This window comes from Drosophila mauritiana, chromosome 3L, assembly GCF_004382145.1.
Source record: "Drosophila mauritiana strain mau12 chromosome 3L, ASM438214v1, whole genome shotgun sequence".
Taxonomy (NCBI): domain Eukaryota; kingdom Metazoa; phylum Arthropoda; class Insecta; order Diptera; family Drosophilidae; genus Drosophila; species Drosophila mauritiana.
In genome coordinates, this window is record NC_046669.1 from 17,102,455 (window position 1) to 17,124,260 (window position 21,806).

At 44.0% G+C, this 21,806-nt stretch overlaps 5 protein-coding genes across 6 annotated transcripts in view; 1 reads left to right on the forward strand and 4 right to left on the reverse strand.

The window, feature by feature from the left end:
• Positions 1-218: 218 nt before the first annotated feature.
• LOC117141087 (serine protease 1-like) lies at positions 219-1,353 on the reverse strand. Its single transcript, XM_033304403.1, has 2 exons — positions 895-1,353; positions 219-829 (listed from the first exon to the last, which is right to left on the reverse strand). The coding sequence occupies exons 1-2, from the start codon at positions 1,119-1,121 to the stop codon at positions 274-276; spliced, it is 783 nt and encodes a 260-aa protein (XP_033160294.1). The 5' UTR covers positions 1,122-1,353; the 3' UTR covers positions 219-273.
• A 1,833-nt stretch (positions 1,354-3,186) lies between these two features.
• On the reverse strand, positions 3,187-4,231 carry LOC117141088 (brachyurin). Its single transcript, XM_033304404.1, has 3 exons — positions 3,987-4,231; positions 3,667-3,929; positions 3,187-3,572 (listed from the first exon to the last, which is right to left on the reverse strand). Exons 1-3 carry the CDS (start codon positions 4,223-4,225, stop codon positions 3,259-3,261), a joined length of 816 nt encoding a protein of 271 aa, XP_033160295.1. The 5' UTR covers positions 4,226-4,231; the 3' UTR covers positions 3,187-3,258.
• A 703-nt stretch (positions 4,232-4,934) lies between these two features.
• On the forward strand, positions 4,935-6,106 carry LOC117139233 (brachyurin). Its single transcript, XM_033301439.1, has one exon. The coding sequence runs from the start codon at positions 4,935-4,937 to the stop codon at positions 5,745-5,747; it is 813 nt and encodes a 270-aa protein (XP_033157330.1). The 3' UTR covers positions 5,748-6,106.
• Positions 6,107-7,215: 1,109 nt separating this feature from the next.
• On the reverse strand, positions 7,216-12,862 carry LOC117139234 (cyclin-T). The gene is made up of 4 exons (XM_033301440.1): positions 11,583-12,862; positions 11,462-11,507; positions 10,044-10,639; positions 7,216-9,987 (listed from the first exon to the last, which is right to left on the reverse strand). The coding sequence occupies exons 1-4, from the start codon at positions 12,157-12,159 to the stop codon at positions 7,913-7,915; spliced, it is 3,294 nt and encodes a 1,097-aa protein (XP_033157331.1). The 5' UTR covers positions 12,160-12,862; the 3' UTR covers positions 7,216-7,912.
• A 2,557-nt stretch (positions 12,863-15,419) lies between these two features.
• Positions 15,420-21,806, reverse strand: part of LOC117139019 (ecdysone-induced protein 74EF) — a 42,627-nt gene continuing 36,240 nt past the window's right edge. For both annotated transcript variants that reach the window (XM_033301114.1, XM_033301113.1), the window contains 3 exons: positions 20,642-21,010; positions 19,900-20,154; positions 15,420-17,936 (listed from right to left, as the gene is read on the reverse strand). In XM_033301114.1, the coding sequence (XP_033157005.1) occupies positions 16,954-17,936; positions 19,900-20,154; positions 20,642-21,010 (1,607 nt within the window). In that variant the 3' untranslated portion in view covers positions 15,420-16,953. The remainder of the gene's footprint in view (positions 17,937-19,899; positions 20,155-20,641; positions 21,011-21,806) is intronic.

Consider the following 21,806-nt stretch of genomic DNA (forward strand, 5'->3'; position numbering starts at 1 on the left):
GCTATGAAGCCAGGAGCCACACAAAGAAAATGAATACCAATAAAAATGGTTAACGTTAAGTAATTCAGATCTAGTTGTTTTTAAATTACTCCAAAAGAGTGTATAAGCTTGGTTTAAATTTGCTTTAAAAAAAGTGTGGTATTTGTAAACACAACTACCAGCTAATCGCAACTTACCACATATTGCATAAGACCTTTAAATAAGCTAACAACGCAAGATTTATATGTTCGCCGTTACACCTTTTTTAATAATGCAAAAATCAGAAACTTAAATTTAGATGCCGGTGTGCTCCTTGATCCAGTCCAGATAGCTGGTGACGCGGGTGAAGACGGCGGGGTAGCCCTTCTCGCAGCCAGCAGAGGATCCGAAAGAGGTAAGACCGACTTGGACCTTGTCGGAGGCCAGGACCAGAGGACCACCGGAGTCGCCGTTGCAGGTAGACACGCCAGCAGGAGTGGAGACACAGATGTTGGAGTCACGGATGGTGGAGTAGTAGGTGTGCTTGCACTCGCTGTTGGAAATAACCTTCATGTGGGCGTACTGGAGGTGGGCGGCGACGGCGCTGGAAGAGTCGGAAGTGCGGCCCCATCCGGAGGCGATAACCTCATCACCATCATAGGAGGCGTAGTGGGACTCGTGCTTGGGCAGCTCAACGTTATGAATGGCGCTGCTGTAGTCCACGTGAGGAATGCGGATCAAGGAGATGTCGTTCCTAAGGGTACGGCTGTTCCAGTCGGCGTGCAGGATGATGTCGTTCTTGGTAACATGGTGCTTGACCTTGGGGCTGGAGCGAACGGTGCTGCCCAGGTAAACCTCAACGGAGTCAACTCTGAACGGAAGGGTTAACTATTAGTAAGGATGTACACACATATGTAAAAGTCATTAGCAGCTTACCCGTCAGTGCAGTGAGCGGCAGTCAGAACCCACTCGTGTCCGATGAGGGAGCCACCGCACCAGGCCGAGGAGGAGCCGATCTTCAGGGAGAGTCCCACCTGGTAGGGGAACTGGTCGGTGCGGGCATCCTCGCCGTGGGTGATGCGACCACCGGGTCCGTCCAGGGAGCGCAGGGCCGATCCGGAAGCGTAGGCCAAGGCCAAAGCGAAGACAATGAGAACTTTCATGTTGGGGCTACCTATGGAAAGTATGTCCCACTCGGACTCATCCCTCTGCTTTTATACCCGCGATTGGCCAATCAAGTGACGTCTCCAAAATTCTATCACTATCTGATCTTAGGGCACCTGCTCAAGTGGCATAGTCTCCTTGTCTATCAAATTACGCCGTTCAAGCGATATGGGAGCTGATCTGAGTTTCGCATCGCTCGTGGCTGTTGAAACGACTCCGATATGGGGCCATGAATCGTCAAAATTGGCTGCAGCTCGAAGATAGTATAACAGGAAAACAATTGGAAAAATTGGGGATTTTTTCAGAAGCTTTTATAATCCATTGGCAAAAAAAACAAAAGATAAGCCTACGTGAGATATTTTAGTGTTAATACAATATAAAATAAAAGGAAAGCAGTTACGATAGTGATATCTTATGATCATTGTGGACGGTAATCCACGTAGTGACGAAGCAAGCCAAGCTTCGAAAGCAAATATTTTTAATATTGGGTCTGTTATGGGTTAACATCAACAAGAACATATTGGCAAATACTTGTTAAAAATACGCCTCTATACTAATAACCAGTGCTCCGTTGAAAAATATTACCAAACTTGAGTTCTACCTTTTTGAAATTACTCTGTCTATTGTATGTAGGAACTAAGAACTTAATTATCCTCTAATTAATCCTCTAGCCAGGAAAAAATTCGTAACGCTCGCATTTCAATATACAAAAGCTTTGATTCCAACTTCGTGACGAATAATTATTTAACACTCAACTAAGAAAATACAATACTTATGCAATTGTAAATTCCCGAGTAGAAAAAAACATTTTAATAAAATTAAGATATTGTTTTTTTTTATTATTTGACCTTTTTTTAACGATTCGCTTTGATTATTAAGTTCCACCAAAAAATATGCTACACCAAAAAGTACGCCCACCCCACAGTGGTTCCCACTTAGCACAAAATGTTCTTATTTTTGTAGGAAAAATATATGAAAAAATCAGCCGGATCGGAACACTATATCATATAGCTGTCATATGAACTATCAGTTTGAAATTAAGTGTTAGTATGGAAAACATTTTTGTTTTCAATTATTTTGCAACGAAAACTTGAAAACTTGGAGCTTAGCGAAAATTGTATGCTATTCATATAGCTGCTATAGGAACAATCAGTCGAAAATCGTGATTTTGTTTGAAAAATCATTTTGTTGCAAACAATATTGGATAACATTTTTTCATTCATTTAATAACAACAACCACAAAATAATTTTTTAGGTTATAAACATTAATATACTTATATTTTAATTATCAAAATTCCAAAAAAATATATATTACATTTATATGTACATATGTAAAAGGTGAAACAATACATAATTTAAAATGATTGCTCAAGTAAATCAATGGCTGATTTTAAAAGCTTTTACTTTGGTTTGCATGGAAGTTTTCTTTGACCAGTGATAAATGGATCAGCATAATGCTTCCAAAAACTTCCTTAAATTTTTATTTAAAATCTATGTTTTAGGCCTATGACCGCGCTAATCACCTCCCGCGTGGTCATATCTCCTGACACTTCGGCAACATGCCGCTGCAATCGTACTTATCTGTAGTTGCCACTTATGCTGTCCAGTGACATGTTTATTGCAGCCCATAAATAGAACATATTTATAGTTTGCCTACTTATCATGTCTAAAACACATATTTAGACACTCACATTGGTGGGTTTTGGGGGAACATAACTAAAACTTTAGCTAAACATTTATTATTATTATTAAGTGGGTTTGTATGTGTACTGCGACCCAGTCAGATTTATTGTACTACCCATTCATGACTCAAAGATCCCCCTGAAGTGCAATGCACTGTATAAATGTTCCTCGTGAAGAGATCTCCTCTTTCATGCAGCAGAAGCGACAGAGTTCACTGTCTGCAATGCCAATCTTGTGCAAATGGCTGTGAAGTCTGTTATGCCCGTAAGAAGGACATTCAGAATGCGCACGGTGTTTTTCCCGTGTGTCATTGGGGTCTTGAACCTTTTATGGATATAAGACCACTGTGCACCCCTTCGTAAGAAAACCAATAGTCGCAACTAAAATGCTCAACATTTAATTTAATTGCAGTGCCCAGCACTGTTTGACCAGCCATCGAGGTCCCCTCCACTCCTACGGATAGAGAACTCCGCTCACCTCGCCTATCCAGTCCAAATAGGCGGTGACGCGTGTGAAAACCGATGGATATCCCTTGGTGCAGCCCGATTTTTTGCCATAGGAAGTGATACCGATCAGAATGTCCGTGTTTTGCACAGGATCGCTGTATACCAGGGGTCCTCCAGAGTCTCCGGTACAGGTGGATTTCCCTCCAGTGGTGTCCATGCAGATGTTAGTAGGTTTTATGCTAGGGTAGGAGTACTCACAGTCCTCATTGGATTCCACAAAGCGGTAAACATAGCGCAGGGTATCCGATATTGCAGTGGATTCTGTGCGTGGAGTTGAGAAAAAATAAAATTGGTATAAATTATGGTCTGTTATTTAGCATTCATTCCAAGTCAAAAAATTGAAGTCAGTTCTTACCGTCATTCATGCGGCCCCAACCGGAAGCGATTGCCGGAACATAATCGTAGCTGTTCCGGCTCGATGAGATTCCTGGCAACCGGATGGGTCGTATGGAATCACAGAGCAGCGCATCCTCTGGCAATCTTACAAGGGCAATGTCGTTTTCCAAGCTTTGGCAATTCCAGTCAGGGTGCAGATGCACTTCGGGATTACTCGATCGAATAAGCTGTCGAGGGGCAAGTCGCAGCACTCCCCCCAAGTAGTAAGTGATAGCCACTGCCCTGAATTGATAAAGTATCAGCTTAGTATATTAACTAAATGCTTCACTGAATACTCACTTTTCAACGCAATGTGCAGCCGTTAGCAGATATCGGTCGGAGATCAAACTAGCGCCACACCAGCAAAACATGTCGTTGGGCTCCTCGATGCTCAGACCCACTTGATGGGGAAACTGATTGGCGCGGGCCAACTCCCCGCCAGCGATTCGCCCGCCGATCCCATGACCCATATCCATGCAAGAGATCGACCTTCCCTGTACCAAGATAAGCAGGAAAACTGAAATCGTACTGAATTGCATGCTTTTCAGTGTAAACTATTCGCACCACTGACGCAGTCCATCCACCTGAATGAGGATTTATGGCCCCTCAATTGGTTAATCTATAAGAAGTAATGCCTGATTATGCATTATCATTTCGGACTCATCTGAACGCCACTTGATTACCGAAATAATTTAAAGTACATATGTTTTCATTAATCACGGGTTCCCGATAGCAGCATTTATTCAAAGAACTGTGTTCCGAATAGTCGAAACACCTGAACGTCTTTTTAAAGAGGTTATTACTCTTAACTTGAAATGAAAGCTTGTTTTAACGGACCGGCAATTAAAAGTATGTTACATATTCTTTGCTAACTTAAGAATGGGTGATGCATTTACAGGAGATAACGATATCAGCGAACACCCATCAATCGCATATTGTAAGTACCGATATCAAAGCAACTAAGAACTGGGAATTAGTAAGTAATTACGTGATTTTAAATTCAGTTCACTACTTAGACTGATCTCATTAACCATCTCACGTGACGCAGGTTTTTAATTTGTAGTGATTCATTGGGTGGATCCCAAGTCAAGTGAATTGTTTTTTGTGTCATCATGGTATAATAATCCAACTGGTCTAGGTGCTCGAAGTTTAAGAGGTCCTTATCATGAGATAACAAGCTGCAGGCTTAACCCGTTCCTATATAACCACGAAGCAGTCTCGCTGCCTCAGTTATTTTGAACCTAGAAAATGATGAAGCTTTTGGTCTGTGCCCTGCTGGTAGGATCCTGCACGGCTGTCCCCCTCCTTACCGATGTGGAACCCTATATTACCAATGGGGAACCGGCGGAGGTGGGTCAGTTTCCCTACCAGGCCGGTCTGAACGTCTCCTTCGGAAACTGGAGCACTTGGTGCGGCGGCACCTTGATCTCACACTACTGGATAATCACAGCAGCACACTGCATGGATGGGGCGGAGACCGTAACGGTCTATTTGGGGGCCATAAACATTGGTGATGAGTCCGAGGAGGGTCAGGAGAGGATCTTAGTGGAGAAGTCGGGCATTATAGTGCACTCAAACTATATGGCTAGCACGGTGGTCAACGACATCTCGCTTATTCGATTGCCCGCCTTTGTGGGTTTCACTGATCGCATCCGGGCCGCCAGTTTGCCCCGCCGCTTGAACGGCCAGTTTCCCACGTACGAGTCCGTCCGGGCCTTCGCCTCCGGCTGGGGACGTGAAAGCGATGCCTCCGACTCGGTCTCCCCAGTGCTGAGATACGTAGAGATGCCCATCATGCCTTACTCTGTGTGCCGGATGTACTGGAGTGGAGCTGTGTCGGAGAAGATGATCTGCATGAGCACCACCAGCGGCAAGTCCACCTGTCATGGTGACTCTGGCGGTCCCCTGGTCTACAAGCAGGGCAACTCCAGCTACCTGATCGGTTCCACCTCTTTTGGAACCTCTATGGGATGTCAAGTGGGATTTCCGGCCGTGTTCACCCGCATCAGCAGCTACTTGGACTGGATCCTCAACCACATCATCGCCCATACTAAAGAATAAGCTAAGACTAAATTGTTCTTCGAAAAGAGATCCACTCGCAATGATTTAAATCAACTAGATAATTAAAGTATATTTGACCATTAAAATGCTTTTAATTACAAATTCTCTCTTCCAAAGGATAATCCTATACTTTTTTAAGTGGGATCATAGTTAAGGTATTAATTTAAGTTAGAGTTGAGTATCCCAGCAGGTTTTGAGTTATTTGCTAACGAAACAAATAAGATATTTAGAATCAATTTAGTTAAGATTTCAAAAAAAATTTAATTTTAACTCAGAATTCAAAAATAATTTGAAGTTTCGCTGAGAAACTTGAACCAGAAGTTCCCCCAACCTCCGCAATAAAAACACGTATCATTTAATTTTCCTGATTTTTTTGTTGTTTATTTTTTGCATTTTTATAGTTTTTTGTTTAGAATTTTCGCGGGGTTTTGAAGATTTTTATTCGTGCCCTCGAGGGGGCGTGCAAGTGACGAGTGAGTCCATATTCGAACGCACAACCAAACAATCCCAATGAAACCCGACACTTGCCCGCCACCCGAGCGGCGGGTTTTCCATTTGCTTTCCAAGTATGTACAAAAACTTAAGTTAGAAGGGGCGAGGGGTGGGGATGGGCGTGGGCGGGGGTGGGGGGTATGATAAAAGGGGCCAAGAATAAGTATATAAAGGGAAATCCAAATCTTAGATGCAAATTGCGCATTCTTTCGATCGATTATAAAAACGGGTTTCTCGGGTTCCCAACTTAATGAATACGTTTCTCGACTGTGTGGGATGGATGGTGTGTGTATGGATGTGTGGTGTGTTTAGAGCTATATATGCTTGCAGCTTAATGCAGTAGTAGAGAAATCGAATACGAATATACGAGTACGAATAGTTTTGAAAAACGCGCAACGTTCGCTTAACCTTTGCCTTAGTCGAAAATTACATAAAATTTCATTTCATTCTCATTTTCGCCTCGAATATATAGATCTTGCCTAGATTTCTATATGCCTAACTTTTGTTTTTCCTCGTTTAGCCTTCTGTTAGTTTTTCGTTCGTTTAGCTTAGTTTGCTTGCAACGTTTTCGCTTGCATTTACATAATTTTAAAACTTTTTGTTTTCTTGCACAACAACTTTTGTTTTATCCAAAATTTCGTTTTGGGTTTCTTTTTTGTTTGCATTTTCCGTTTTTGTTTTGGGACTTTATTATTTGTTTTTGTTTTGGTTTTTTTTTTGTGGTAATCTGTTTCGTAATGCTATTTAAAAAATAAATTAAAAACAAATGAAAGCTACGTCAACGTTCCAGGCGATCTTGAAACATAATATCATCCGCTGAAACAATCCGATCTTTTTACTTATCTTCATTGAAAATTGTAAATACACTACTGTATATATTGCTAGGTGTCGAAAAGTATATTGAAACACGGTTAGTAATCGGGCAATCGTTCAAAAAGGAAGGGAAAACTTTGCTAACTAAAAATAAACATCTTCATTCATTTTCGGATTAGCAACTATGTATTAATTAAATAATTCATTATGTGGTTTGGCGTCTTCAATTTTGAATCAAAGCGCTGGCTTTCCATTTACTCTCCTATCCTCTGCCACAACTATATGCTCCTCTGTATGGATTATTCTGAAGTTCTTACTCCTTCTTTCTCTCTGGCTTGCATTTAGTTGGGGCCGTATTTAGTATATTTGCTAAGCGGAAGTCTGTACTATATATCTCTTGATTGTGTGTTTGTGAGTGGCTATATACAGCTTAGAGTGTGTGTAAAGGGTATTTGATTTGCTAACTTAAACGCTAGACGGCCATTGCTGCTCTCTGTGTATTTTCTGCTTGCGTCTCTGATTCCGTTTTCCAACAATTCGCTTAAAACTATTCCGTACTTTTATGTATGTGGGCTTATATGTATGCTATTTATTATAGTTATAAATTAATTAATGCTGTACAAAAGTTTTCGCGGTTCGAGTTCTGCTTTTACGTTCAGCCCCATCGCGACCTCCACTTTCACTCTTCTTCTTCTGCGCATCCGGCTTCACTCCCAATTCGGAGTTCTCGCTATGTGCTTAACTAAAATCAATAATGCTTCTCACTAACAATCCTAACAACTATACTACAATCGGACTTACTGAGGTTCTATACATATATCAAAACGTACGACTTAATGATAACCCTCTGACCGCTACCACTACTTCTTGTTGTAGACGGGCATGGGAGGCGGTGCCAGCCCAGCGGCAGAGGGTGGTACTGCACCAGTGGGCGCCAACAGCATGGATGGTGGTACAGCAGTAGACATGGGGGCGCCCATTCCACCAGACATATTAGGTGCGGCGCCAGCACCGCCAAGGGGATTAAAGATGCCGCCACCAGCGCCATTGTACTTCGCGTAGTCTTGGCTCTTATTCTTTTTGCTCTCCTTGTCGCGGTCACGATCGCTGTGCTTTTTCTTGCTGCTGCCACCGGAACTGCTGCCACCCGATGAGCTGTAGCCACCACCGCCGGCACCATAAGGAGGCAGAACAGGAGCAGCTGCTCCGATCGAGGCGGACGTGGTCGTAGCCGTAGTTGGAGGCAAGCCATATCCGATTGCGCCCGGCAGACCCGCCGCTGCAGAGTAGTTATTGGGTTCAACCTTATTTTTGCTGATCTTAAGCTTAATGGGAGCTGACGCACCGGCCTGCAGGCTGCCGTTGGGATTCTTGATAACCATCTTTAGAGGCTCATTGGCAAGAGAACTGTCCTTGCTGCCACCGCTGCTGCTACGATCCTTCTGCTTGTCCTTCTTGTGCTTCTTACGCTCCTCTTTTTCCGTCTTGTCCTTGGACTTGTCCTTCTCCTTGTGCTTGTGTTTATCCTTCTTCTTTTTCTTTTCGGACTTGCTGCTGCTTTCTTCCTTAATCTCTCCGGCCAGCTTCGTGGGTACTTCCAAATCCATGGGTGCGGGCCCACTAGCCAAACTGGTCATCGGAGTTATTCCCTGTTCTTTCTTGATTGTCGCTGGCGCGGGCATGGGCTCAAGCAGTTCGGCCGGTGGTTTTAGGCCAGGCATAGTCAAGGCATCCGGTTTCAAGAGCGAAGCGTTTGATGGACACAGACTCTCCTTCAGCAAGCTGCGCACCAGATCCGGCGTTGTCTCGATCCCGTTGGACATATTCAGAGGCGTGTGTTTCTCCTCATAGCTAGGATAAGTTGGTAGTCCAGTTGTAGTGTCCAGCTTGCGAAGCTTCTCTCGCGGCATATTACTGTTATCTATTTCATCCAGCTTATTTAGTCCGTACTGACTTCCCGAGATCTCATTGGGCCGTTTTAGGCTTCCACTATCTCCAGGATTGGTCAACAGGTCCCCGCCATGGGGTATCTGTTTCTTGTGAGGCGGTAGCATCGGCTTTGATGATCCCGAGCCGGAGGAACTGTTCCCACTGCCCATGGGGGGCATGACAGGACGGTGCTTATCCTTTTTGGTGGGCGTTAGTCGCTCTTTCTTGGGACTTTCTTTGTCACGCGGATGGCTATTTAGTTTGTAATCGTGGCCTGGTGGCGCAGGAGGGGGTAGCAAACCGTTGAAAGGCTGTGGTTGCGACTGCGACATGGGTTCTTTTTTAATGTCTGGCCACTCTGGACTGAAGAGCGAGTTCTTGGACTGCAACGAGTGCTGGGATGCCTCCGGAGGCATCTGTTGCTGCTGAGGCTGAGGCACTGGCTGCTGCATGTGGCCGTAGCTCTGGCTCTGGGAATAGGGCAATTGCTGCTCGAAAGGCGGCATGCCATGGACGGTGGAGCCGGATTTGCTGCGATGCCCGCCGTATCCGGCCGGAGGCGGGGGCTGGGATCCATTGCTAGCGCCTGGATATCCACCACGCGACATCAGCGGGTTTGGAGGGGCACTATTACTGTATGGCGGCGGTGCGTTCGGATACATTTTGTTGCTCTGGGATTTATCCTTGGAGGACATGCCCGATGCAGAGGAATTAGAGGCGGATGGATGTGGGACCGGTGGCTGCTGCTGCGGCTGCTGAGGCTTGGAGCCCGAAGTCATCTTGTGGCTGCCGTGAGGTGGCATGCCCACGCCTACCGGGGGCATGCCTCGCGAGGATTTGTGATAGTCCACGGGCATAGACGGTCGGCCAGGCTGCTGGCTTGAAGACGACGAGGATGAGCTGCTGCGCTGGTTGCCACTTCCCGAGGAACCGAGTCCACTGCTACTACTACGCTGGTGACTTGAGGGCATTCGATTGCTATAGCCTGGCTGCTTTGACTTGTGATCTTCAATACGAGGATGTTGAAAAAGTGTTTCTTTTTGAAGTTGTTAAAATACTTACCCGGATGAGCGTCGGGCGGCATGCCACCAGGGTAATTTGGCATCTTGTGACTGGAGGAAGACGACGAAGAGCTGCTGCCTGGCACTCCGCTCACTGAGGACGAGCGCTGATGGCCACCATCCTGTCGTCTTTGCTGCGGCACCATAGCCGGTGGCGGCAGTAGCGACGACGGATCCCGTTCCCGCTCTCTCTCCCTTTCACGATCCCGGTCCCGATCCCGGCTGTCGTTGCCGTTTAACAGCTCTGGTGGCGTCGTGATGTTTGAGTGGTAGCCCTTCATCATCTCGGTGATCTTCCAGTCCTCCTTGGGTTTGTCCTTGCTGTTAGCTGTCCGATTGCTGGCTCCCTGGGCGATCGCCTTGATCGAGTTAAGCTTAGACTTTAGACGGGCGGGGCTCTTCTCATAGATAGCGATGAACTCATCAGTCAGCTGCTTTAGCAAATCCAGCGAGACCGTCTTGTCCACGTAGTAGAACCAATGCTTGCCCTCGGTCGACTGGGGGATCTCCCATCGGGACCACTTGCAGGCTAGGTAAATGCAGAAACAGGCTACGACCGTGGGGCGGTATTGCAGGCACATCGAGGTCAGATGCAGGCTGTGCCAGGATGGTTAAGTCAATTTAGTGGAAAGTCTTTTGTTAAAGTATCACATATAAATGTAGTTGGGTGAGTGTGTGCAGGGGGATTTCATCACTTATAATACGGATTATGTGTTTAGTTCTTAGCATTTTCACAGCATGTCTCTTTTATATTTTGGGGATCTTACATTCAAAAGAATTATTCTAAAACATATGCCGATATTCCGAAATTCGCAAATTTTCCCAATGAGCTCTCCTCCCATTCCGTATTTAATCAGAATTTTGACTATGTTTTCGCAGGTATGCCAAACTGAATTTATCTTTTGTCCAAATGTTTTAGTGTGCCAAAGGATTACAATGGTTATCATTAGAATTCTTCAAATATCTTTTTCTAGGAATTAGTCTTATTCTTGACATTTGGTGGATTTCCCGACACAAATTACAATGTTATTGCAGGCAATAGAGGATAATTACCGCGAGGGACACGGAAAATACTGCCTTTTTGCTAAGATGCGATATTTCTACAGACGTCCTGCTGCGATTAGGGAACGCGTGTTCTTTTTCGATTTGTGACTTCGGGTCGTCACCTTTTTTTTTGTTTCGACCCAGATACCTGGTTTTCTTAGCTATAAGCGAGGAATTGAGCAGGTAAAATAACTGCCCAAAGATTTTAGCCAAAACAAGCCAGTGATCGAACTCTCTACAACATTTCTGGGGAGGATTGGGCCAACACCACACCCGCACACACACACACACATTGCTTATACCACAGCCGTATTTGCGTTGGGAGGCGATCTCTGGGAGGGATTACACCATAGAGTAGCGCATTGCTAGCCATACCTGTTCGAGGCCAAGAAGTACGATGTCTGCGCCAGATCCTTGCATGCTAAAATATACCACAGTAATCAGTACCATCTGACATGTGAAGGGGACATGGCTTGGGTCGGATCGGGGTGCATACCTTTGACCAGCTGGCAGGTGCGCACCACATGCGTGTGCGGATGATCGATGGCCACATCGAAGCCCAGCGTCTGCAGGAGCACGTTCTCGTTGAACACAAGCTCCTGGGCGAGTTCGGCGTAATTCTGCTCGGTGGTCGGCGGCAGGCACTTGTTGGCGGCCCGAATAACATGCTCCAGCTTCCGCGGTTGCTCCTCTACCTTGGCGGCCAAGAAGAGGCTTGCCGACGCCATGGAGTTGCGATGAAAGTGGGTGAAGGAGTGGAAGGCGTAGAACCGATGCATGTACACAATGGCCGTGTTGATGCACAGCTGGGAGACCTGCAGACGCTGACCCATTTCCTGTATCAGATAGGCGGTCATCTGGCGGTACTGCAGCTCATCGTCGCCCTTGATGCCGCATCGTCTGCTTGGCGAATTGGCCAGCTGATCGTTGCTGAAGTACCAGATCTTGTCCTTCTCGAAAGGCAGGTTGTTGTTGGCGGTGGTCGGAATCCCGCTGGCCGAGGCGGCCGCGGATGCGGATGAAGAAGATGAGGCGGTGGCCGCCTGGGGCATTGGCGTGGCTAGGAGACTCATGGTTGTATGTTTCCGTTATCCGTGCAGCGGGGATGGGGATCTGCGGTTTTGGATTCCGTGTGGTTCTGCCGGCACCTCCGTTTCACATGCAAACTGCGCCTCGGAATGGGCCTAGTAATTCCCTTTTGGCTGATTCAGCTGTAGGAACTAACTGTACAAAGAGGAAGAGAGAGCGCTCTTTCTTTGTCGGCCGTGCTTGAGTGCGCTGGTATTGGTGTCCGTATCCGTGAGCGTTGCTGCTGAGGCGGGGGTGGCAGCGGTACGGAGGGGGCAGCGGGGATCGCACGGCACATTGGCTAAGCCACACTCGAGATTTCGCTGTTTTTGGGAGACTCCAATTTGGGTTCGGAACGAGGGGCTATATCCGCGGTCCGCACACTTTTTCCGCCGCCGCGTCTCTGCGTGTTTGTTTGTGTGTGTGTGTGCGTGGTGGTGGTGGTGGTATGGTGTGGTGAGGTTTTCTGGAAACTGCGACTGCGGCGGAAACGAAACGAGACGAAAAACACACTAACCGCGACACCAGGCGACGTGTTATGCAACTTTCGTATCAATTCATAGTTATTCGCACTGCAATCGCCGATGCGTTGGGCACTTTAACCATTACGGGTCGTTTACTCCACGTTTTTAATTCCACAACACATCACAGATTCCATTCACACAGTGACAATGACAAACTTTGCAGAAAAAAATGTATTTTCAAGTATGGCCGTCGGCAGGGCTGCCAGATCGAAACGACTTTCCAAACCGATGTTTATTTGGTCTTATCGATATTATTTCGAAAATATGGCAACATTGATTATAGATTAATAATCGTAAGGTAGACATTAAAATAAATGTAAGTACATTTTTAAGTATTAAAATTGCTTAACCTGTAATAAAGTAATGCATCGAAAATGTATGGCTTACCCTAGAAATATGCAGATGCTTACAAAAGTTTTGGACTTTTTTTAATAATATTTATAAGGATTAAATATTCTCTAACTTACATGTAGAAATATACATGTAGAAATATACATGTGGAAATATACATGTAGAAAATAATGTCAACATTTGTTCCCTTCTTATTCAATTAAAAAATAACGTATATTAGGGCAATTGAATTTCTACACAATATTTTTCAACAGTTATATATGTACATATTATGTACTTTGAGCATCTTCATTTAATCGCATTAACGTTTTTTTTAATATCCAAATTTTTTATGATACGTGTATATACCCAGTCCGAAATGGAATTATTCCAAGTGATATAGCCTCTGAATAGCACCCTGAATAGTCTATTCATTTATACTACTCTACTCTTATATTTATCCCAGCATTTCGGTTAAAGTTAATTAATTCTTATGGGCTGGTGGAATCATTGGCCCGTACTTCTTCAAAGCCGAAGATCACCAGTAAGTTACAGTAAATGAGGATTACCAACATTTTCATTCCTGAATTGAACAGCCATGATGGCCAGGGCCTGTGGTTCCAACGAGAGGGCGCAACATGTCACACAGCTCGTGCCACAATCGAGACACGTTTGGTGACCGATTAATCTAACGTTTTGGACCTGTAATTGGCCTCCCAGATCTTGTGATATAACACCGCTAGACTGACTACTTTCTGTGGGCAATAACCGACGGAATCATAAGAATTAATACTAGGAGTAAAAAAGGCATTCCGAATTCCTGTACAGCTTAAAATGGCTACATTTTGGGAGTGATTTAAAATCTGACATAAAAACACATATGAGTTTTTATTGTTATTTATAAAACAGATAATATATATTTATAGTTTGTAGATTAAAATATACAAAATTTAGCTAAAAACCTTAAAACTCTTATGTCGTCGTAACAGTAAATAATTATGCTAGCTTGTGACTGTTACTTGCTTCGTTTTTCTTAATGCATTCTTATAAAAATTAATCTAATCCGTTCGCTTGCGCTTTCCTCTAACCATAAAATTCACCTACATACCATGACTTCGATCCAACGTTCGTTTCCTTACTACATAAGCATTAAAGTATACATATATATTATATATATTGTGGCTGGCTTTAGCTGATTTCTCATCGCAGACAGTTTAAAATGTGTCTGTCAAATGTACAAAGATTGAACCAAAAGTGAAATAAACAGGCTAAAAACTTAACTTAGGTTAGTAAGTCGAAAACTAATCGTATCTAATGTTAATGCATTCAACATATTCGTCTAAATCTAGGCCAATCCGTATCTCTACTATTCTCAGGCGCCATAGAATACCTTTGAATAATCGCACGCTTCGATTTAAAAGCTATATAGTTCGTTTCGTTTTTGAGTTACCAATAGAAAGATATCTTGTCTTAGCCTAGCATAGAAATCTTGCCCAACGGCATCGATATTCTGTTGCATATAATTTAGTTGGTCTTATCCAGCATTCGGGGTTATCCAATCTAACAAATAATTGGTGTATATATATAAAATACGTTTATAATCGAGTGGAGTCATGAGGTCCAGAAGTTGTATATGTACAATTATCGTGCTTAGCATGCATAAATGCTTTGGGATTGGAGTCTCCGACTGTTTTAGGCTATCGAAGTGAAAGGAGAGCTCTCTGGGAAATAGGAGATTCAAATTTAAATGTACTATCTCGATTTAAAGCTGCATTATCCGGGTTGTGGCTCAGATTCTTGTTTACCGATTTCGTTGTACTCGACTCGTGATTTTTGCATATCTGGTTCGATGCTGCTCTTGTTGCGGGTGTGTTTATAGCTAAGGTCTTATAACATTTTAATATTCATTCCCTAACAACTAATAACTGATTTACGCTAGGTAATAATGGTAGATGCGGTGATCTACGCCAATAAATAGACATACATATAAATCCATAATCTGGGGGAAACCTCATAAACTGAGACCTCGTGAAATGGTGTCAAATGCCATACATACTGTGTCTTAGAACTACAAAATACACCGACTGGACTTTATCTAAAATATGTGATCTCGACTTCAAATATCGGCAATCCGCTCGACTATCCTATATAGACTTTGAATATATTGTAACTTATGCAACATTATGTACTTTTCATGGGAGGTATATCTAGATTCCAAATTTGTAGCGGGTTCCATATATTTGTATCATATCTTTGCTTACGTTCTATATTTCATTTGGTTTTTGTTTTGGTTTGTTTATACTGTGTGTTTGGTTTGCGAATGTGTAAATAAAACGCATGCACAAATTGAAATAATAATTTTATTTAAAAAATAAAAAATAATCATAAAAAATTGTTTACAATGAACAGAGTTGAACTCAAGACTCACTTTGTTTATTTGCATCATCAATCACCAATCATCATAAACAAAATGATATATTGTAGATTTCATCTTCACGTACACATAATAATAATAATAATAGATAAAGGTACTTAGAGAACGCAACTATTAAAGAATTAGATTAAAGAACTAGGAGTTGGTTTTATTCTCTTTCCTATTCAAGGTATCCTTTCAAGAGATTGCACGTTTTGGGCAGTGTTTGGAAATTGTTGTTGTTGAAGTTGTCGGTATATTGCATTGAGGATTGCGGTTGCAGTATTGTTGAAACTATGGGTCAGTATCTCGGTTCGGTTCGATTAAATGTCCAGATCTGTTCCATTATGTAAGGCTTGTTTCGATTTGTGGCAGTGTGACGTTAACAAGAATACGGTAGTTAAGCTTTATGCTTTATAAATAAACTTCAGATCGAGAGAATTGAGTTTGGTTTGGTGTTCTAAGACTGCTTAAACGAGGGCTCAAGGAGTGCGTTCTTCGGGTTTATCCTGTGAGCTTTTCTGCTGTTGATGTTGTAAATATACAAAACTTATCAAATAATAATTACAAGAAAGTTTAGACCACCAGTTTGCTGGGTTCTTAGCTCCAGTTAGGATGTGTGTGTTTTTGTTGTTTGGGGGAAGTTTCGGGGGATTAGCTGGAGAAACACTTAAATAAATATCCTAAACGTAGTCGTACAAATAGCTAAAACTATGAAATAATAAATTTCCATCTCTCTTCGTTTATAAAATAAGCAACAAAAACAATTAGCCCAAGCACAGACACCCGCGTAGATCGTTCAGATCTGCATATATGTTCATACATAGACCCATATCCTCTGCACTGAGCTTGTCCTTGGGCAGCGGGTTGGGCTAGGGGACAGTTGAAAGGGCATTAGGCTAGGCATATACATACTCATATACATTTAGATTTAGCATTAGATCAATAGAGATAGAGAAATTCTTGCAGCTATAGGGGTTCGTACTCATTTACATATTACACACATCTATCGAATATCAATATGAATCAATTCGGTCGTCCTTCGTCCTCTTCCTTCCGCCATAGCAGTAGCAATAATAATTATAATATTAATAATAGTAATAGTAATAATAATAATAATAATAACCAATAATAACAATATTCATTACAGTTACAGTTTACAGTTAAATCTACAGTTACAAGTACAACACTAACGCCCATGAATAGATCATTAATTACCGCCGATTTAGCTGGGTGTATGTATAGGGTACAGGACACAGGGTGTGAATATATATGTATACATATATATATAAGTATATGTACGCGTATTGGGACTATCAGCTATGTGTAACCTACGCTTATCGCTGGCTAACCAAGAAACTCAACGCATGTACAAAGAAATCCCCATCTCGCGTGGCCTTCAGCCACTATTGCCGCTAGCCGGTTGATTTATACCCCACCCAGAACCTATTGCCGCATTCCAGCTCGATCCGCCTGCGATCTGGGATCGAACTATATTTACAGGCCTCGTCGTCCTCCTCGTCCTCATCACTTCACACACCGTTGCAGTCAATCTCGACGATGTCCTTGGGCACATCCACGAACTGGTAGACCAGCCGCTGGCCATCCACCTTGGCCAGTATGCCGCGCTGGTAGTAGTACCTCAGCGCCCTGCCCATCGTCTCGTAGTTCATGTCCGGCTTGTTCTTGTGCATGCCCCACAGGCGGGACACCGCCTTCGAGTCGACCAGCTTGAAGACGCCCTTCTCCCGGTTCGTCCACTTGATGAAGCGCGGACAGTACTCGCGATCCTGGAGCAGCTTGAGGAGGAACTCCCACAGGTAGGTGGTGGATCCCTCCCGGCTGCGCCGCTTTACGCCCATCTCCAGCTTCGGCTTGCGCGGCTTCTTCGCCTTGCGCTGCTGGAATCCGCCCAGCTCCAGCATGTAGGAGAGATCGTAGCTGACGCTGGACGTCGCCGGTTGGATAACGCTCTGGGATCCGCCCGCCGCAGCTGCCGCCGTTGCCGCTGCCGCTGCACTGGCGCTCAGCATGGCTGCCGCTGCAACGGCGCTGCTGCTGCTGCTGACGACTGATGCTGCTGCTGCTGCCGCCGCTGCAGCGATTGTGGAATGCGTGTGCTGGCCCGCGTGCGGGTGCGAATGCGGATGGGAGTGCGGATGTGAGTGCGGATGCGGACCGTTCAGCTGGGAGTGCGGGTGTTGCTGCTGTTGCTGCTGCTGCTGTTGGTGCGACAGTTGCTGGTGCAACGCCTGCTGCTGCTGGTGCGACAGTTGCTGGTGGGCCAGTTGCTGTTGCTGCTGCGATTGCTGCGACTGCTGTTGCTGCTGCTGCTGCTGGTGCAGGGAATGATAGCCATTGATTGTGGTTCCTCGCTGGGACGCCGCTGCCGTTGCCGCTGTCGGTGCGTTGAAGTAGGACGTTGTCAGATAGCCAGGCGTTTGGGGGTTTCCCGGACCACCGGGCTGGGTGCCCCCACTGCCGGCGCCACTGCTTCCGTAGTAGTTGTCGGGCACTGCAAGAACAAAGTCAAATATATAAATGAGTACTAGCGAACACAGCGGCTTGCTTAACCAACGGATATACAGGTGAACTTCCCTAACTTAAACCACCAATTTCTGCTAAAAACTTTGGAGTCAATGACTTTAATTCTTATATATAATTATATTATATATAATTATATTATATTATATAATTATATATAAAAATCAAAGTCATTGACGTGCCATAACACATTATAATGTCAATATGTCATCATAGCCCACATCATCACCTCCTTGCTCTCCATTAAAGTTCATAGTTAAAATCAACCCTATTCACCGTGCATCAAATTAAAAGTTTTCCTGAAACTATTTTCGTAACCATCATTCTAACTGTGTGCTTTGCATATAAATTTTTTATATTCGTGTTGCTTACTTAAAAAGTTACAAACATGTTACTATTGTGATTTTCAATGAACATGTGTATATATATTGTAGCATACTTTTAGACTTTTTTTTTAACGAAATTATTTTATTTAATTTTAGACTCAGTTAAGAGTTATTTTCGATTAGTATTTTACTTAATAAATATTAAAAAAAAATACTATAAACAAAGAGCCATAATTAAAATTTAAACTTTTAGGTTACAGATTAATGTCAGAAGGTAAGTACACAAATCTGCAACATCTAAGAACAGGCAATCTCAACATGGGTAATCAATGTTATTGCAGTCCCCTTAACATTCGAAACTTAAATTAAAATAATATACCCTGATGAATTTGCCTGGTGGCAACACGTTCTGTCCCATTGTACCCAGATCGCAGATCGCTCGCGACTATTTCACACTGTTTCTGTTTCTGTGTGGTGGCACAGGTATAATTTTGTATGCTATTTAGTAAGTTTATTTTTTTTTTACATCCGGCGTTGGCGTTGCCCAATTTCGCGGCTCAGCCAGTTTGCAGTCGGTGGATTTGGATTCGCATTCGTCTTTGGATTCGGTGGACCATTTTAGACGGGGGGTGTGGCTGGGGGGCACAGGGGCATGGGACAGGAAGAGAGTGGGGAAAGACTGGGCTGAATCTGAATAAAAACAAAAGTAAGCAGCGCCACTCTCTCGCCAACTCTCTCACAGACACTTCGCACAGAGAGCAACGCACGCTGTGTTGTTCGTGTGTTGCTCATGTGTCTCGTTCGTGTTGCTGTTGCATTTGCGTTGGTGTTTGGCACTCTTCCACTCTCTCTCTCTCTCTCTTTATCCGCCTCTCCGGGAGGAAGAGGAAAAGAGAGTGGAGCACTCTCGCGAGCAGCATTATTGCCACATTGGCGCTGCTGCTGCTGCTGTTGCTGTCGTTGTCGTTGTGACCTTCACAATTTGCGCAAAGGCAATGTGTCGATGACCACAGATTTTATACGGCAACGCGGACTCACACACACACACACGCACTCAGTTGGCAGAGAGCATAAAAGCAGCGAGTGCAACACAATCGCATTGCAATTGATTGTGCTGTACGTACATAGGTATGTGTGCGTGCGCCTTGCTTGCCTGACATTTTCGTAGGAAAGAGTACGCTGGATTAGGAGTGCATTATGTATGCAACAGATTATACCAACTTCAAATTGATTGCAATATGCAAAGTTCCCCATTAGGTCATATGATTAATTGGTTGAGATAAAACCGTTCTGAGCTTAGATCGAATCCCCGAAATAAGTGTGCGATTTACTTTAAATTTAGCTCATTGCCAATTAAGGGTAAAATTCTTATTATCTGTCTAAATGGTAAATGCACTAAGGTTAGTAGGCAGCAATGTGCAAAACTTAAGTCTACAAATGCACATTTAAATGGAATTGCAATCAAAATTCTCACTATAAGTTGACGTCTAAAAGTTCCTTTAACCTCTTGTCTTTAAGATTACGATGTTAGCCCTTGAAGTTCAAGCACTAAACTTAAGCACACAGTTGGAATTGGTTGCGTTTTTCTCAGGCATACTCGATACTCACCCCCAACACTGCGATTCCATATGTTCCGCAGCGAATTCGCCGCATTGTTCTGGTATAAATTCGGATGCAGAAAGGTGCCCGTGTGCAGGTGTGCCGCTGCCGCCGCCGCCGCTGCTGCCGCGGCCGCTGCCGACGCCGAGGTGGCTGGTGGCATCCCGAGCCGCGCCTTCAGCTCATCGGCGCAGGGCTGGCCGCCGGAACTGGAGCTGTCCACGTCGGAGACGCCGCTGTCCGCGGGACTGGGCGGAAATGAACCTGCGAACGGGATAGAGCCGCGCGGAGCGAGGACGAGCCAAGAAAAGGGGCAATTAGCAATCGATATGGCTCGAATCGAGTCGAGGGCGTGTGCAGTGGTTCACCTTGCTGCTGGACACGCTCGCCTCACTACTGACTGCACTCGAAAAAACAAGATCTCTTTCAACTTGAAACTGGCATTGTTATAACAAATGCATTCAAAGCTATACGGACGTTAAATTATCTTTTAAATGACATTTAAAATGTAGCGTAACTTTAAGAAAGACTTTCCAGATTAATTTAAAGTAGCAAAGTTAGTTCAAGTATTGGTGCATATAAAAGGTTACAACTTTGTACATATGTAAATATTACATTGAAGCTTAAAATTTTAAAAAGTTCTCAAAATGTACACTTTTTTCTCGAATAAATTTTAACAATTTGTTGTAAATATCCTTTAAGATCAAGTTGCTTTTAGGAAGTTACATTAATTTGCCTTGTGTATAATCACCTGTTGTGGCCGTCGTGTAGTTTCTGTGGTGCGGATTGTGGATGGCACCGCCGCTGAGCAGATTGTGGAGCAGCGGGCGTTGCGGGATAGCCAGCGGCTGTTGCTGCTGGTGGGCATTGTTGCCGTTGCTGCTGCCTCCGTTGCCTGCCGCACCGTGTAGACCCTGCTGCTGTTGTTGCTGCTGCTGCAGCTGGAGCGGAGTGAGCAGCGCATTCTGTTCCGTCTTTATGTGGAGCAGAGCGGTGGCGCCGGCGAAGGTGGATCCGTTGTGCGGCTGCTGCTGTTGCTGTTGCTGCAGGTGGTGCTGCTGCTGCAGTTGCTGCTGCGGAGCCGGACTCGTCGATTGTTTGACAATAGGAATTTCGGTGTCTGAAATGGACGAGCAAGGGAGGAGGTGGTTGAAAATACATCTACAATTGCCAAGATAATACATATCTTTTACAGAAAAACAGTAAAAATTCAATATAAGACATAACTAAAAACACTAGTTTCATAAATTGATTAAAAAAAATTTAATTAATTATGCATTTCTTGGCAAATTAACCTAAAATTAAAAGTTGACATTGCATTAATGGCCATAATTATGCGTATATATAAAAAATATCCGCAAAGGTAATAGCTAAATAATTAAGCATCCTTCAGCAACATCAGTTTAAATTTGCGATTGCTTCAATCACCAGAATAATGCCTACTTTCGAATCCCCAGCCGCCGTTGCTGTTCCAATTAAACGAATACTTGGCCTCATCACGGAATGCTTTGCAGGGCCCTCAGCCGCCTCAACCCCCTCAACCCCCACCGACCCCCTTTAATCCGCCCACCAACCACTTGGGTACGCCCCTGTCCTCTTCACAGCTGTCAAAAATGCCTATCCAACGAGCTAATAATACAAAAATTCGCATCATAATTTCATAGAAATGTCATGTTGAGCGAAATATGCAAAAAGGAAAACGAATATAACGAATACAACGAAAATAAGCGAAATGAAACAATTGAAATGCCCCAATTTGGTGAGCCATGAACTCGCAACCGTTAAAAACAACGCCAGAGGAAAAGCAAAAAAAAAAAAATTAGCTTCTCACTTTCCTTTGGCCGCTGTTGTTGCAGCTGAAAAGTAAAAGTGCATTTTCACTTATTTCATGCAGCGGCAGCACTGGCAGCAGCGGC

Coding starts and splice junctions, on each gene's coding strand:
- LOC117141087 (XM_033304403.1), bottom strand. CDS start 1,121: ATGAAAGTTCTCATTGTCTTCGCTTTGGCCTTGGCCTACGCTTCCGGA. Junction 830..894: donor GCCGCTCACTGCACTGACGG/GTAAGCTGCTAA, acceptor CCTTCCGTTCAG/AGTTGACTCCGTTGAGGTTT.
- LOC117141088 (XM_033304404.1), bottom strand. CDS start 4,225: ATGCAATTCAGTACGATTTCAGTTTTCCTGCTTATCTTGGTACAGGGA. Junction 3,930..3,986: donor GCTGCACATTGCGTTGAAAA/GTGAGTATTCAG, acceptor TTATCAATTCAG/GGCAGTGGCTATCACTTACT. Junction 3,573..3,666: donor TTGGGGCCGCATGAATGACG/GTAAGAACTGAC, acceptor CTCCACGCACAG/AATCCACTGCAATATCGGAT.
- LOC117139233 (XM_033301439.1), top strand. CDS start 4,935: ATGATGAAGCTTTTGGTCTGTGCCCTGCTGGTAGGATCCTGCACGGCT.
- LOC117139234 (XM_033301440.1), bottom strand. CDS start 12,159: ATGAGTCTCCTAGCCACGCCAATGCCCCAGGCGGCCACCGCCTCATCT. Junction 11,508..11,582: donor CACCTGCCAGCTGGTCAAAG/GTATGCACCCCG, acceptor GGTATATTTTAG/CATGCAAGGATCTGGCGCAG. Junction 10,640..11,461: donor TACTTCTTGGCCTCGAACAG/GTATGGCTAGCA, acceptor ATCCTGGCACAG/CCTGCATCTGACCTCGATGT.